Below are 16,897 nucleotides of genomic sequence, written 5' to 3'. Positions count from 1 at the left end.
CCAAAGGAACATATTTGGATGATTTCCATCAATTATGGTAACTAGGATGTGACCATAAATCTACAAAGAAAAACACACAGTATGTGTGTGTGTGTGTGTATATATATGCATAAATACACACACAGGGATATGATATATTTTATAGGATTTTAGACATTCATATACAGAAGCCAAAGAAGGATATGCATAGGAGTGGTGGACAAAGGCTCAATAGTTATGTGCAGATGATCATATAAAATAGTATTCTATGAAATGAACTCCAACAATAGGAAACAAAGGCTTGTTATGTGCTAATGTTGCTATTTTTGTTTACTTTTCCTTTTGTCTTCTTTGTTAGTTTCTGCCTGTTCAGAGTGTTCCCTTGAAGGCAATTCGACATCCAAATAAGGAAAGATTCTTTCTAAAGAATAAGGGGGGTGCAGAGGGGTACAGTAGAGGTGGGCGAGGAGGCTGAGAAGACTGATTTATTGACTGATATAGACAAGATTGTACAAGAGTGTAAACCCACCCCGAATGAGTCAGTGCCTCCCAGCTCTTGAAGATCTACATTTCCCTGAAGTAGGGGAGGGCCGTCATTTCCCACAAATTTTCATATTCCCAAGGGGGAAAGCTGGCCTGGTTGTGAAATCTCCAGCTCAATTTATTGCAGTCCCAACAGATATGACAAGGCGGGAGTGGCAGGAAGAGAGTTATATATCTCCATTCTCCACTTCTGCAAACATCAGCTCGCAGCCTCCACAACCGCATCAGCTTCCTTTCAGGGCTCAGGAAAGCGGAAACAGAGGTAAGTGCTCAAGTGTCTCCGGGTGGTACAGCTGAAACACAGGAATTGCTTTGAGAATTTCGTACTATGCATGTATTTTATTCTTTAGCGTTGTGTTTTATATATCATGTTAAGCGAAAATAAAAGCACTTCCTTGGTCCAATTAGACCCTCAACTCCGTCACTGATTTCCAAGGAACCAAATGCATTTTTTACAGGCATGTAGGCTTGTTGGCAGCTGGACAGCCTTTCAGGAAGGCCAAAGAGGAGCGTTTGGACACTGGATAAGAGTTATCCAGAGAAATGTTGACTATGGCATTCTTTATCAATCTTTCTGAACAGCCAGTGATGAACAGCAAATACAATGATATTCTATTACTTATTTATAGAGGCCTTCTTTTAGTAGCACTTTTCATTAATATTTTAAATAGGAGGTTTCAATATGTCTGTTAAAGAAGACTTAGGAAGGGAAAAGAACAAAAGTTTTAATTGCTAGGATCCCACACTGCTTATATATTATTTTCTTCAAGAAACATTCATCACAGAGGAGGACTTCTGCTCAGTAACTTGATTCTAAAATGAATGTAATTTTCTTTTTTTCTAGGAGTTGCAAATCTGCCCCAAGTTCACCATGAATTCCCTCAGTGAAGCAAACACCAAGTTCACAGTGGGCTTCCTCCGGGAGTTGGGAACGTCAGCAGACAATGCCTTCTTTTCGCCTTTCAGCATCTCCTCTGCCTTGTCCATGGTCTCCTTAGGGGCCAAGGGAAACACTGCACGGGAGATTAAGGACGTAAGTGAAGTGCTCCCTTCCTTCTGCTGACCTGTGTAGCTTTCTCTCAATTGCTCTGTTGGCTCAAGAAGCCCCAGAGATGCGTGGTTAGGCCTATGGAGACCTGAGGGGGCCTCAGGATGCCAAACAAGCAGGCCAACAACAGTGCAATCACAGTTCCTAAATTCTTGCCCACCTGCTTAAGCCTGGGTGTTCTTGGGGAAATGGGATGACCTTATCACAGCTGCCAAGGAAACAGAGATGACCTTAAAATGTGCAGATCAGTTCAAGGGACACACTATCAAACAAATTTGCATCAGAAAAGATGCCTGGATGTTTTTTAAGTAGCTGAAAGTAAAAATGGGTTGGTTAGCTGTGTGTTGTTTGAAAGCAGAGCACATTCATTGGTTAGAGGTGAGAAACTATGATAAAATTTTATACGTCTTTACTGCTCTTGTTAGTTGTCATTTATGTTGAGGTGATGATTCTGTTCTTTCTTCTGGTCTCCTGAGTGAAGTGCTCTTCTTCTACATCTGTGAATTTCAGGTGCTTCACTTCAATGAAGTCACTGGGGAGAAAACAAAAACGGCTACCACCAGTCAGGTGAGTCCCAGAACACTTGTCCGTGCTTGAGATCATGGGAATGGAAGGGAACAGGCTGGGCTCAGGTTCCACTACTGCTCTCCACAGAAGGTCTCATGAGCAAGACACAACCGCTCTGAGTCACACTGACTTCATCTCAGTAAATAGTGGTGAAAAAGGCACCTGTCCTTAGTGCACAAGCATTTACGACAGTGCCTGCCACGCTGCCAAGAAAAGCCTTAAGAACAGTTATTATGATTACGGAATTTAAAAAAGGGTCATAACCATAGTGTTACTAAAACAATTTAATGGGGGCTGGGGATATGGTACATGAAACCCTGGGTTCAATTCCCCAGCACCACATATACGGAAAACGGCCAGAAGTGGGACTGTGGCTCAAGTGGCAGAGTGCTAGCCTTGAGCAAAAAGAAGCCAGGGACAGTGCGCAGGCCCTGAGTCCAAGGCCCAGGACTGGCAAAAAAAAAAAATAAAAATAAAACAAGTTAATATGAATTAACAGAGTAATAGGATCAAGAGAAAGGAGCACAAGTTCAAGGATATTTGGGGAAATGATCGTTGGCACATATATGGGTCTAGGGTTAAATAGTGCAAAACTCTTAGCTAACAAATAGAACGTTCCAGTTTCAGACAGGCTTAGGTTAGAAACATGCCTCTGCTAATTGGTATCTTACGAGAAAAGCTCTTTAGCTTGCTAGGCATTTCTATCTTCTGCTCATTACACTAAGCCTACTGGAAATCAAAGGCTGAGTACTCAGTACGTAGATTTTATAGACACAGAATCTACCAAGGCCAGACCCATATTTTATGGGCAACAAATTTAAATTTTTCCCACCAGGAAGAATAACAGACTTTCATATTATGACAAGTTTAAATGAGCCAAATTTCACCATAACCGTATTGTGGATGGCTCTTGGAAATGAAACATGGGTCTTGCTAAGGAACTTGAAGTTTACCTGGGAGCTATACCTCCTAAAACCAAGGAGTTAACCAGTGGCTAAGCCTCATTGGTTTACATGAGATAGACTACAGTTAGGAGCCTGAGAGCAGGAGGAAAGAATTTCCTTGAAGAAACTGAAGGTAAGAAGTATTCAGGCTACTTAAGGTTAACTACAGCAATTAACAAAGGAAGAGGCCAAAGGTCATCTTTGAGACTACTGACATTTAGGTATTGCTTATAAGAGCAGTGTTTAATTGTCAGTCTAATTCAGTGAGCATCCTCTTTGATGTTGAAGGCTGAAGAGTCAGGAATTGTGCATCAACAGTTTCAAAAGCTGCTGAAGAAATTCAACAAACCCAGTGATGCATTTGAGCTGAGGAGTGCCAACAGTCTTTATGGAGAAAAGACTTTCCAATTTATTCAGGTAAGTTTTCCCTGCCCTTGCACACCTTTCAGCTGCATCCTGGAATCCCCCATTTCTGAATGGCCAAATAGGAGATAGTTAAGCAGACTGAATGAGATGAAGAATTTTTGCTCCATTGTCACAATTTACCCCCACTGAAGTGCCCCACTGAATATGGACACAGTACTCTCCAAGGAGGATGACACTGATATGATTAATGAACTGGTACTAATTCAGCCACATGGAACTCGTTTAGGAAAGAATTACTTGGGTAATGAGGATTTTCTGGAACATGAAACTTGTATCAGTCTCTAAACACAGTGGGGAAGACACACTTGGGAATACTGTATTCCTGGGGTTGGAGATATATACAAAATATGAGAAATAAAAAGATCAGATATGCCAGTCAGAACTCTCTGGAATAACGTTTCTCTTTCAGAGAAACTCACTACTAATTGTGCATACCGTTGTCTCTTAGTCTCTTCTCCATTCTTATGTCAAATAGCAGCTGCCTTCAGTGATTTCCTTCTTTGTGCCCACCTGCATTTCCCTGTTACATTTCCTACATGGTGTGTGTATTCAGATATGCATGTTCAGGAAATAGTGGGTGTGGTCATGGACTGTGTCCAGCTTATCGTACTGATAAATCTGGTATTACATTTCATTTGTCCTTTCTTTCTGTACATATCAAAGGAATACCTGGATAATGTGAAGAAATTTTACCTGGCCAATGTGGAATCCCTTGATTTTGCAAACAATGCAGAAGAAAGCCGGAAGAAGATTAATGCCTGGGTGGAAAGCCAGACAAATGGTAGAGTATGAGGTGGGGGGGACTGCTCATTGCAAAAATACTTCTGAGTATCCTGGGAGGGGGCCATGGTCCTGACAGGTCCAGGAGCACTGGAGTGGGATGGGGAGATGGGGTTGGAGAGGAGGAGGAAAAGGCACTGCAGATGGGGTGTGGTCGCAGGAATGTAGAGTGAAATAAGGAACAGGGAGGGGAAAGGCCGTGAGTGACAGAGTCTTTGTGCATCTGAAGCCCATACCAGACCTATTTTGAGAAACCAGAGCCTGCTTTTGATCATGAATATGTCAGAGAAAACACAAGAAAAGATTGCTTTCTCTTTTAACTAACTGTGAAAATGTAGTCTTCCGGGCTGGGGATATGGCCTAGTGACAAGAGAGCTTGCCTCCCATACATGAAGCCCTAGGTTCGATTCCCCAGCACCATGTATACAGAAAACAGCCAGAAGGGGTGCTGTGGATCAAGTGGCAGAGTGCTAGCCCTGAGCAAAAAGAAGCCAGAGACAGTCCCTGAGTCCAAGGCCCAGGACTGGCCAAAAAAAAAAAAAATGTAGTCTTCCTGGAACCCACACTTCCTGCCACCTGGTGAGGACCTCCCAGGGCCTCCTCCCCACCAGCACCTCATAGACCATTGCATGCGGGCTCTCCATCCACAGCTGGGAGCACACCAAAGCTGCCTTCACTCTGGGCATGTCTGACAGCCCAGACCTGAAAGTGCCTTATCACCCACGGAGCAGTATCTGATATCTCAGGGCATATGTGTCCAGTCCTAGAGCTTGTGTTCTTCAAGACTAAAGAGCAGTTGGGCTCCATTTTCTCTGATTAATGAGACAAATTTTGGGAAATCAAGTAGAAGGGAAGGTGGAAAGGGACTAAGGAAAGAGGTAAGTTGGCAGAGTAGATAAAACCTGCTTGTCAGCACTCAGTGTGAAATGGCTAGAATCACACCATAGAAAGACCAGCCTCGTTTCCCATCACAGGAAGTGCTGTCTCCATGCCAGGCTGGCCTCATGAAGAAGGCTGCACCTGATGAAGAGGTCAATGGTTCACTAAAGTAGTGTCTTGGGTGAAAAGCCAATGACCAGTCACACATTTTTGCATAGCACCATCCAGACAGATAGCCTGAACCTTGTGTGACAGGCCTCCATGTTCTTTCCCTTGCAGACAAAATCAAAGACCTGTTTCCTGATGGTAGTCTTGATCAAAGCACCATCTTGGTTCTGGTGAATGCAATCTATTTCAAAGGGCAGTGGCTTCAGAAGTTTGAAAAGGAAAATACTCAAGAAGGAACTTTTTGGCTGAACAAGGTAACATCTTATTTAGTTGTGTAATACAAAGGGGTTTTAGGTGGAAGACATAATTTAAGCATAGTTGATGGGCTTCCCATTGAAAGTAAAAATAATTGCTGCCATCGTGTGGCTTTGTTCTTGTAATTATATTTGGTTAGGAAAATCTACAGAAACTTTTGTCTGTACTTTGTGGAATTTCTGTCTTGGCTCTTCCAAGAACAATGTGTGGGGCATCTCAAGAATCTTCTCTGTTGCCTCTTCCATCTGTTTGGGTTTTTGTTTTTGTTTTGTTTTTGTTTTTGGCCAGTCCTGGGCCTTGGACTCAGCACTGAGCACTGTCCCTGGCTTCTTTTTGCTCAAGGCTAGCACTCTGCCACCTGAGCCACAGCGCCACTTCTGGCCGTTTTTCTGTATATGTGGTGCTGGGGAATCGAACCCAGGGCCTCATGTATACGAGGCAAGCTCTCTCGCCACTAGGCCATATCCCCAGCCCCTGTTTGGGTTTTTGACGCCTTCATTTCTTGCAGGATGTGAGCAAACCTGTGCAGATGATGAGCCAAACTAAGCATTTTAGGTTTGCATCCCTGGAGGATGAGCAGGCCAAGATCCTGGAAATACCTTACAAAGGCAAAGAGCTGAGCATGGTTCTCCTGCTTCCCAATGAAGTGGATGGCCTGCAGAAGGTAAAGCTGCCTCTCGAGGTTCACTTTGCTAAGCTGCCATGTCCAATGCAGCTTCTAGACCAAGGTGCTTCAAAGTAATGAAAAATTCAAAAGGAGAAGTGATGTTTCATCTTTGGATGGCAACCATTAAGGGCTGGACACACAATACTTAACTAGAATTATTCACCTTTATTATGAATTGATGGTACTAGTAGACAGTATTTAAACTTTGATTGAAAGACTGAATTATAGCAATGTGTGAGATGTTTACAAATATATCAAGCAAAAAAATAACAATAAGAGATATATGATCATTGTAGTATGTAATAAATAATGTATGCAGGAAAATAAAAGGAGAGCCTACCAAAATTGATACATTCTCATCTGGGAGCATAGGAAGAGAAATGTTATCGTTTGCTTTGTACACGGAAAAATGTACCAATTCTGATTTTTCTTTTTTTTTTTTTTTTTTTTTGGCCAGTCCTGGGCCTTGGACTCAGGGCCTGAGCACTGTCCCTGGCTTCTTCCCGCTCAAGACTAGCACTCCGCCACTTGAGCCACAGCGCCGCTTCTGGCCGTTTTCTGTATATGTGGTGCTGGGGAATCGAACCTAGGGCCTCGTGTATCCGAGGCAGGCACTCTTGCCACTAGGCTATATCCCCAGCCCCTCTGATTTTTCTTTATACACGTAAATTGTATACAATAAAATAAATGTGTTTGTGTAGTCCAGATATTTTGCTTATTAGAATAACATCTAGTAAGTTGAATCATCTGTATTTATCATCTGTGTTTATTTATCTGGATTTATTGCTAAAGTAAAGCTTTCCCACATATTCGGTTTATTTTTGAAAGATGTTACAGATGTTAGAGATCCCTAGCTAATTGTGGCTACTTTTCCCTCCTCTTCTCATAGCTTCAAGATAGTCTCACCGCTGAGAAACTAATAGCCTGGACAAGTGCACAGAATATGTCAGAGATAAAGTTGTACTTACGCTTACCACGGTTCAAGTTGCAAAAGACCTATGACCTCAAGGCCACATTACAACGCCTGGGGATGGTGGATGCCTTCAGTCCCCACAAGGCCGACCTCTCAGGCATGAGTCAGGGCAGGCGTCTTGCAGTGACTAAAGCCTTTCACCAGTGCTTGGTGGAGGTGACTGAAGAGGGAACAGAGGCTGCGGCTGCCACTGGTGTAAGCATTGCTAAAACATCAGCACTCATACGAGAAGAATTCTGCTGTGATCACCCTTTCCTCTTCTTTATCAGAGAAAATAAGACCAACCTTATTCTCTTCTTTGGCAGATTTGCTTCCCCTTAAGTATGATGACTTTGTCCCTACTTTGGGAAAAAGTTCACAAACATTTTCCTAGTAAATTGATGGCTAAAGATAACTGATTCTCTTTCTTTGTTTACCTTCCCAGTTTCATGGGCACTACTGAAAATGCAGCAGCGGAAATAGCATGTTTCTTTATTTTTCCCTCTCAACATAAGCATATATATGTATATATATATATGCTTCTCTTTTTCTCATAAAAAATTCTCTTGAGGCACAGTGCTCAAAGTTAAAGTGAAATGATATTTCACTTCTAGTTCTTATAAATTTGAAAAATGATTCTGCTTGTGAGCTGTTTTAAATGATCCAAACCTATCCTCATCTTGAAAAGTACAATAATATCTCACTTACCTATATTTCCACATTTTCCTGAGTCTAGGAACTATCTGAGATCTTGCTTATATTTTTGAGCCTGTGATTCTATAAAAATCTATCAATAAAACAGTGACATACCAATTATTGGTTGATTTGCCTTTGATTAGCATCAAGAAAGTACACAAGGCCAATACCATGTTAGAACGGTGAGAGATGAATAAATAGATCAGAAACAAAAATTCAAAATCGGTACAATCTTGCTGAGTGTGAAGCAGTAGGCAGATAGCCTGTTTTATATATTCATTTTATATTGTGTAAAATGAAGAAAGCTGTATTTGTTTACTGTAGTGCCAAGGGTTGATGCCAGGACCTTATACATTCTAAGGAAGCTCTCTACTATTGAGCTCAACCCCAGCTCAAGGAAAACTTAGAATTCTACCACTAGGCCAAATGGACAGATATCCACCTAGGAAAATGGATTCATATGATTGTTCATATTAGTAGATCTTAGGAAACAACTTTGTATAGACTTGCACCGTCCAATGCAGTAATCATGAGTCATGTGCCCATTTAAAGTTAAATTAATATTTTTAAAAATGTTAAAGTAGGATTCTTTCATCTCACTAGTCATAAATGACTTACTCAGTACCCACATGGCTAGCGGATCCCATTCTGACCACGCACTTACAGAATAATTCCATCATCATAGACTCTGCACAGCTATAGTTATTAAGGTGATAAGATCCACTCTGTGGTCCTTGGAAGGCTCTTAATAAGATAAAACCTGATTGTTTCTTTAGCACATTAAAATACAGCTATCTAAAATTCAAATCTGCAATCAAGATGAGTAGCAAATACTAGGAGAATTGAGTTTTAAGGGGAAATAGACAACCAATATTACAGCTATTTGACAATAAATTTGTTTGAAAAGGAGAGTAGATCAGTTTATAGACTGTGATATTATTTTTCTTTTTAAGAATAATAAACTGTATACATGTGTTTGTGTGTGTACATACAACCTATCTCTGGAGGAATATATAAGAAACGATATCCAGGCTCACGCCTCTCATCCCAGGAGGCAGAGATCAAGACGCTCATGATTTGAAGCCAGTTCGCCAAAAAGTTTCCTGGGGTCTCAACCAGTAAAAAAGGGTGTGGTGTGAACATTTGTTATCCCAACTACATGAGAAGCAAAAATAGGAGGATCACCATTCATATCAGCCCACGCATCAACGCACAACCCTATTCAGGAAAGTAGCAAAAGGAAAAAGGGCCAGAGAGGTGGTTCATGTCATAGAGTCTACCTAGCATGCACAGGGCCCTGAGTTCAAGCACAATGGCCACTGTAAAAAGAAAAAAAGGAAACTATACCATTTATTCTGAGGGAGGATAATTGAATGGTTTGATTACATGAGTGGCAGACAGATTTTTTACTTTAAGTGCTTTCTTATCTTCTGGACCTTGAGTTAGGTCAATACATGCCTTTGTCCAAAAGATCAATAAAATAGCATTGGTGGCTCACACCTACAATCTAGCTACTCAAGAGGCTGAAATCTGAGGTTTGCAGTTTAAAGCCAGTCTGGACAGACAAGTCCCTGTGACCCTCTTAACTCCAATTAATCATTCAAAACCTGGAAGTGGAGCTGTGGTTCAATCGGTACAGCACAACCTTGAGCAAAATAAGTCAGGGAAAGCACCCAGGCCCTGAGTTCAAGCCCCACAACCAACAACAACAACACAAGTTAACCAGTTTTCCTCATATATCTAGGACTAGCTTGTAGTGCATTAATGAACTACCAACTTTCCAGGAACACAGAGAATGTGTAAATACAACTACTGGAATAAGACGTGACTCATCTTAAAGGAGAATACTCTGTAATTATACTAGATTACTACTGTCTGCAAAGATTCACTATTATACTTTAATTCAAAAAGGCAGGTGAACAACTACCTACTAAACATCTGATAATTCTAGTTCAAGATGACAAATAGTGGGCTGGGGATATAGCCTAGTGGCAAGAGTGCCTGCCTCGGATACACGAGGCCCTAGGTTCGATTCCCCAGCACCACATATACAGAAAACGGCCAGAAGCGGCGCTGTGGCTCAAGTGGCAGAGTGCTAGCCTTGAGCGGGAAGAAGCCAGGGACAGTGCTTAGGCCCTGAGTCCAAGGCCCAGGACTGGCCAAAAAAAAAAAAAAAAGATGACAAATAGTGATAAAAGAAACAAAAAAAATGTTTGTAGCGAAGAAGACAATAATTGAAAGAGTATTAATGCCATATTGTGTTACAGATGTTAATGATTGAGTTATGATGACTAAGTAATAAACAACTTGCAATGAATTGCTCTGTTAAATAAGAAGTCACAGTGCCCGTGTCACATTTGTAGAGACAAACAGAAACCTAAAACAAGAGGCAAATTTTCTGTTCAAAGTGATGGAGGAAATATTTCTCTTCCTCCCTTTTATCTGATTATTTGCTTGTATATTGGCAATTCTAAATATTTCCTCGTATTTCATACATCTGTAAATCTTTTTGAAGATTCTGTAGGTCTTTGTCACCTTAATGAAAAGGCAAGAGGCCATCTCATTCCAGTTTATAAACACACCATGAAGCTATCTCCCGCTTCCTTTCAGAGAGTACAAGACAAATTACAGAATGACTTCCAGTCCTGAAGGTTGAAGCTTATGTTTCCTTTGGCTGCAGTCAATTGGTCAACACTAATTATCCTCCCCAATTCCAAGTGAATCTGGAGTGAAGTATACATGACAAATGCATTGGTCAAGTTATCTTGAGAACTCCTTCTCATTTTGCTTGAAAACTTGGAGGGAATGTGTGATATCTACTCAATTTTATAGACAGGAAAGATTTCCTTTCTAAAAAACATTTATGTTGATACTGGGGCTTGAAATCAGGACCTTAGCAGTGACCCTCGGCTTTTTTTTGTTCAAGACTGACACTCTACCACTTAGGCCACAGCTCCACTTTGGGCTTTTGTCCTCATTACTTTCCTGTTCTAGTGGGCCTAAAACTGCCATCTTCAGTTCTCAGCCTCTTTCAAAACCCCTAAACTGGAGACCACAGCAGAGTGGGGGGGGGGGGTGTGGGGAGGGGGTAGGTGCAAGTCTTGTGTCACCCCGAAGATACCATACGCTGTGAGACAGGTTTGTACTGTGCAGGCTGATTGGATCCACAGACATCCAGAAAACTGCATCCGTGGGTCGTCATATGGAAAAAGGCTGTGGGACTGATTCTCTCTGTGGTCCGACCATATCCTCCATCTTCAAGTCACATATGGGTGCTAGAAGCGCCAGCTTCTGTTTCAATATCCCCCATCAGTTGGGTACCATTTTATGAAGACATTTGCACCTCAGTGTAAGGGACTTGGGACAAGAGGGCTGGGAGCACCCCAAGACTGAGCTGGATGGTGGGGAGGCTTTGGTGCCTTCACCTCCAGCGTCTCATTCTTGGAGCAGCTCCCTATCCAGGAAAAAATGGGATCCGCAAAGCTTTGGGGCCTCAGAAGCCAAGGTCTCTGACCCCCCCGACTCTGAAAATCCCAGCTCCCAAATGTGTGGGAAACAGGGATGAGTCAAGGGTAGGGAAGATCTGCATGGAACACCTACTCTGAGGAAGAGTCCTTGCATGCTTTTATTGCTTGATGAGTGGCTACAGTTTTAGTTTGGGAAAGATAAATCATCTGTAGCTGTTCCAATCAAGCTAAGTTTAATATCATCTCGTGACATTCTTAGTAATTACTGAAGTAGTAAGTCCACTGGAAATTAGAATATCTTTACTACAAAAGTAATTTTATTTTAAAAAATCACTTACCATGCCTCCATGAGATTCTCTAGTTGAATGGTTTCCATCCTGTGAATCAGAATCAAATATTCATGGGTAGAGAAAGAATAGATCCAATTATGAGGCCAAAAGTTATCCTTCTTTCCCTGACCTAAACTTGTCAAAAATTAATATGTTATTGGGGATATTTGTTCAGTAAGTTAACCTTCTCTACAGGTGTTTACAAATGAGTCAGGCTGGAAGTCATTAATGAACCCAACCCTTTCTTTCTTTCTCATTCTCTTTTTCTCTTCCTCTTCCTCCCTCTCTCTGTCTCTGTCTGTCTCTGTCTCTGTGTCTCTCTTTCTCTCTCTCTCTCATTCTCTCTCACATGCACATACACACACTTTATATTTTAACAAGAAGAATGTTAACATGAGATCTTGGGCCCCAGGCTCAAACTATTGGGTGTTCATAGGTAAGGTCCATTCATTCACCCAAACATGACAAATAATGAGAATGGTTAAGTTATGGCAAAGAGAAGACAGATCAGGGCAGGAAGAAGAGAGCTATACATTTCAACCCATCTTTCTATAAAAAATTTGCTTTTTGTTTGATTAGGAGAAAGAATTGGAGATAGGAGAACATAAATAATAATATTTATTGTTATTATTATTATGCAGTCCCAATCACAGGTGTGCCCCAGAGGTCAAAGGTGGCAGCCATTGGTGGCCTGGTCGGTCATTGTCCCCAGAGGGGTCAGGTGAGCTCCTGTGACAGCAGTGAGAGGCAGAGCTGCCTGGTGCGTGGTGCTCTGATCCTGTCAGGTTCTTCCGAAGCAATGGAAGGACAGAAAGGTCAGAGAGAAGGACAGAGACACGAACCGGATGTGTGCATGGCTAGCTTTCATCCTGCTTTCAGTTAATTCCTGGGCCCAAGAAAGAAGTCAGTGATGTTTCAGCAACAGCAGCAGATTTTAAGTACCAGAGGTTGCCACAAATTTCACTGTATCTAGGATAGACCGCCATCCCACTATCTCCTTTCTCAGCTTCTGTACAACAGCCTTTGGTTGCACTCCACATGCAAACCAGTCCTGTCTCTTCCATCAGCGCTCCATTGGCAGCTGGCTGACACAAGAAAGCAATGGTTTCTATATACGTCAATTACCATCGCAAGCAACTTGCATTTCCTGTTTGAATCGGTCACTTACCAAGCAAGTTTTCAAACTATACTCTTAATCCATAGGCATAGCTATCCAAAAGGAAGGTGATCCAAAATGACTACACCTGGCTTACATTACAGCCCCACCATAAATCAGTAAGTGTACCTGCTCTCACTTGACAGGTCACATGTGGGGATTTGAGTTATGAGAGAGTGTTTTCCAAAAGTCTTTCTGGCCCTTCCCAATGTGACCTATCTCTAACCTCCCATTGAACTAAGGGCAAGTCTCAAAACCTCCCTTGATGTTTCTTTTTCTAACACTAATGGACACCTTTAGAAAATGTTTGTCCTAGTCATAGGGATACTCCTGTAGTAAGAGCTTGAGGGAGTGAGGGAAATTAAGCTAGGACCCATGGAGCTGACCATCTGTGGAAGCAGCAACAACAAATGTATTGAATCTTCTAAAATTGAGACCAGATCCTATAATATCCAGGCGTCCTATTCAAGCAAACTGAACCCACAGTGAGACTTGTACAACCCCCTGAACTTCACACACAACCTTACTCCAAGGTGGTGAGACTGATTAAAAACTAGCAGAAATGAAATGTGCTGATGATTTGTTAGTTAAACTTATTATAAATCTACTCTGGATTCACCAAATTCACCCAGTGCTGGTTTCCCTGGACTCATGTGGTAGGAACACACAGATCAGTCTTCCAAGTCTAGCGAGTTAAGTTTATAGAGGTTGTACTAATTAAAGAGGACTAAGTTGTATGTTAGATAGCACTTTAATCATGCTAAAGTTTTCCTGTCCTCGTGTTGATCCCTTTGGGCTTCTGTTTCTCATTGTTTCACTAATGCAATTGAATCAATGAGTTCCAGTGTTCCTGGCAACATTCCCCTGGTCATCGCTTCGAAGGATTAATTTAGAAAGTGTTCAATATATATTTCTTCCTGGAAAAATGAAACAGTAGGCAAAATAGCAAACAAAACTTTCAATATTTGCGATGCTGTGGCCATGAAACTCCTGGGATTCTCTGCTTGGTCATGGTCTCAGGGGAGTCCCTGACGCGGAGGCACCCATCAGCCAACATAGGCCAGGCCAATGGGAATTGCAAGTCACTGCACCTCACTATGCTTTTTAATAATTCCATGAAAACCAATAGGTTAATACACAAACCTAATTCGTTGACATTAATGTATCCATTTATAGTTTGTGGCTGTCCTATTGAAGAACACAGGTTTAAAAGTTCTGCTTGCTTCTGTCCCATGCTTCCATTCACGAATCACTGTCTCAGACACGAGAACATTCCAGTGTTCTATCCCCACATGTTCATTACATATTCCCTTAGCGGTTAGGGTATCTTCATGCTTCTCATCCAAGAGTTTGAATTCTCCCCCAAATTCTTCAGATAATAAGGAAATGACACTAAATTGAAACTTGAATCTACTCAGAACAAGGAAGAGTTATCAATAGTATATATTTGGGGAAATGTTTCTCATTTTAAAAGATACATAATTGATTGAAGACAAGAGATAATGATCTATCGACGAGTTCATAAGAAATGTAGAACTGAAAGCTATGACAACCAGGTCATACAGCATAAGAGGGCAAAGTACAATATTGTAATGTTGTCACATAAAAGTTACCATGTGTAACCGGGTACCAGTAGCTCACACCTGTAACCCTGCCTACTCAGGAGGCCTAGACTTAGAAGGCTAAGTTTTGAAGCAAACAGCAAAATTCCAGACTGGAAGCATGACTCAAGTGGTAGAGCGCTGTCTATGAGCAAGAGAAGTGAGCAAGAGCACAGAGCTAGGTGTTCAAGCCCCAGTACTGGCACACACACACACACACACACACACACACACACACACAATTTAAGAAGTCTCTAGAAACAGAGACTTTGACAAGTGAAATAAGTATGTTTTAAACCCTACAAGGTGAAACAGAACACTAAAGTTAGTGAGAAAGAAGCCAGCAAACTAGAAATGGAAGACAACAAAACACTGAGACAACCAGGAAACATCCTGCAGGACAGTACATTGATAACAAATGTTGATGGCTTAAGCATTATTTGACAGAATTATCGGGCTGTATTACAAAGTAAGACCCCGTGCAGCAGTCTGACTCCGTTTTTTATGTTTGGCAGCATTCAACCGCCCACCCTCTCTTTTCCTCCGAGCCTCATTTGTAAGGTAAGAAAGCTCTAGAGCGCCCTCTCTTGGCACCAATGGGAAAATCAAACCAAGCCAGGCCTGTCCAAGGCAAAAATGCTCACCCTGGTCCACCCTTTTACAATAAAAGTCAAAAACAGTTGCCCTGAGTGGCTTTCACAAGTCTTCGTGGGAGCTTCCCTTCCCTCCTCAGAAAGCTTTGTGTGTGAATAGACATCCTCTCATTTCCTCCTGGCTCAAGTGTAGCATCTCAGTCACAATCCCTGACCACTTATGTGGAGATGGGATTCTCTAGTCTCCCTGGGCTGATCATAGCCTCCAGCTATGTGATATCTGTTTAAACTTTTATTTAAATGCAATGACACATCTAAGTCCAAAAAAATGAGAAAAGAAATAATCAATATTAACAAATGAAAGCTTGAATGGTTACACTAATGGGAGATCAATTAAATTTCAGCACAAAGACTATTATCAAGGGTGCAGTGGAATTCAAAGGGTGCTTGCCATAGAGATCTTTAGACAGACGATTCATAAACAGACCCATGTTTTTACTTGTCACAAAGTACCTGAGGGAGTTTGTCCATTGGGGCAGAGAATGTTTTCACTAATACAGTTAAAACAACTGACTATTCATACAGAAAACAGTTAATTTCAAACATAGCTTCACAAAAAATACCTCAAAATAAGCCATGGGGCTAAATGGAAAAGCAGAAACCATAAAATATTTAGGAAAAAATAGCTTGTAACAAAATTGAGATTGGTTTAAAAAAACTCTTAATGTAGATGAAGAAAAGTAGAAGGCAGCAAGTAAAAAGTTAATGTTGGTGTAGTCAACACTTACAACACCAGTAAGAAAATGTGATCCATACATCTCACATAGAACTTGTATTCAGAAAATACTAAAAAGCTAAGGCAATAATAATATAAATAATAAAAATTTTAATTGACTCATAAATGAACAGACACTTCACAAAAGAGGATATGCACAGGGCCAGCAAGTACATAAAAATATATGCAACCTAAGTAGTCATAAGAAATATGCAAAAATTAAATCTAGAATTATGGTATCGCTCCATGGAGACTGACCCTAAGTAGCCGTGATGAACAGATAGAAAGCTTTTACACTGCTCTATATGTATATGTGTGTGTACCCATTGTCTATATATAATATATGGTTTAACAAAGATAAATCTTATATATACTGCTTGATAACTTCAATAAATATTCATTATTAAAGGTCTCATCTACATTTTCAGACAAAAATAAATCTAATGCTATATGTAGGTACGCTTCCTTTCAAGAGGTGAAACTGGACTGAATGATTTGTTCTCAAACAGTACAGACTGAGGAAAGGAACAAACAAGGCTTCCCTTGAGGAACGTGAAGAACCACTGCAATCTTGTCGTCAGGGATACCATCTCCAGACCAGTCACATAGACATCAGGAACCGGCCATGATGAAATGAGAAGTACAACCATGCTGTGCCCTTCCCAACCCTGGTAATTCCCAGCTGCTGGTGAGAAAATCCATCAGACGTGCCCAGAGTATGAAATACCTGCTTACCGCCCCTCAAAACTTTCAAGGTCATGAAAAATGGGGAAAGACTGAGAACGTGTCATAGATCAGATTAGGTTTCTTACATGGAGTAAAGGTACTATAATTATTAGGGGACAATGAGTAGGTGGCTAAAGCCATTCACTGTACTGACTTTATGTCTTTTCTGTAAATCTAAAGTGCTTCCATTTTCTAAACTTATATAAAAAAATAATTCAAATCCATAGTTATAAATGGACATTTCATCTTCTCCCCCAAACTGATAAACAATAGTTAGAAAGGAAGATGAAGATTTCAAGTCTAAGGAGAGAAGAGAAAAGCAAGAGTTAGCAAGCACCGAGCATTT

At 41.1% G+C, this 16,897-nt stretch overlaps 1 protein-coding gene across 1 annotated transcript; it reads left to right on the top strand.

The window, feature by feature from the left end:
- The first annotated feature begins 674 nt into the window (after positions 1 to 674).
- On the top strand, positions 675 to 7,975 carry LOC125364114 (serpin B4-like). The gene is made up of 8 exons (XM_048363562.1): positions 675 to 784; positions 1,367 to 1,555; positions 2,081 to 2,137; positions 3,370 to 3,498; positions 4,171 to 4,288; positions 5,446 to 5,588; positions 6,098 to 6,253; positions 7,146 to 7,975. The coding sequence occupies exons 2-8, from the start codon at positions 1,394 to 1,396 to the stop codon at positions 7,548 to 7,550; spliced, it is 1,170 nt and encodes a 389-aa protein (XP_048219519.1). The 5' UTR covers positions 675 to 784; positions 1,367 to 1,393; the 3' UTR covers positions 7,551 to 7,975.
- The last annotated feature ends 8,922 nt before the right edge of the window (positions 7,976 to 16,897 follow it).

This window comes from Perognathus longimembris, chromosome 15 (assembly GCF_023159225.1).
Source record: "Perognathus longimembris pacificus isolate PPM17 chromosome 15, ASM2315922v1, whole genome shotgun sequence".
In the NCBI taxonomy this organism is placed as follows: domain Eukaryota; kingdom Metazoa; phylum Chordata; class Mammalia; order Rodentia; family Heteromyidae; genus Perognathus; species Perognathus longimembris.
Note: the sequence above shows the minus strand (reverse complement) of the source record. Positions and strands in the feature narration are given on the sequence as shown.

Coding starts and splice junctions, on each gene's coding strand:
- LOC125364114 (XM_048363562.1), top strand. CDS start 1,394: ATGAATTCCCTCAGTGAAGCAAACACCAAGTTCACAGTGGGCTTCCTC. Junction 3,499..4,170: donor AGACTTTCCAATTTATTCAG/GTAAGTTTTCCC, acceptor TACATATCAAAG/GAATACCTGGATAATGTGAA. Junction 4,289..5,445: donor GGTGGAAAGCCAGACAAATG/GTAGAGTATGAG, acceptor TTTCCCTTGCAG/ACAAAATCAAAGACCTGTTT.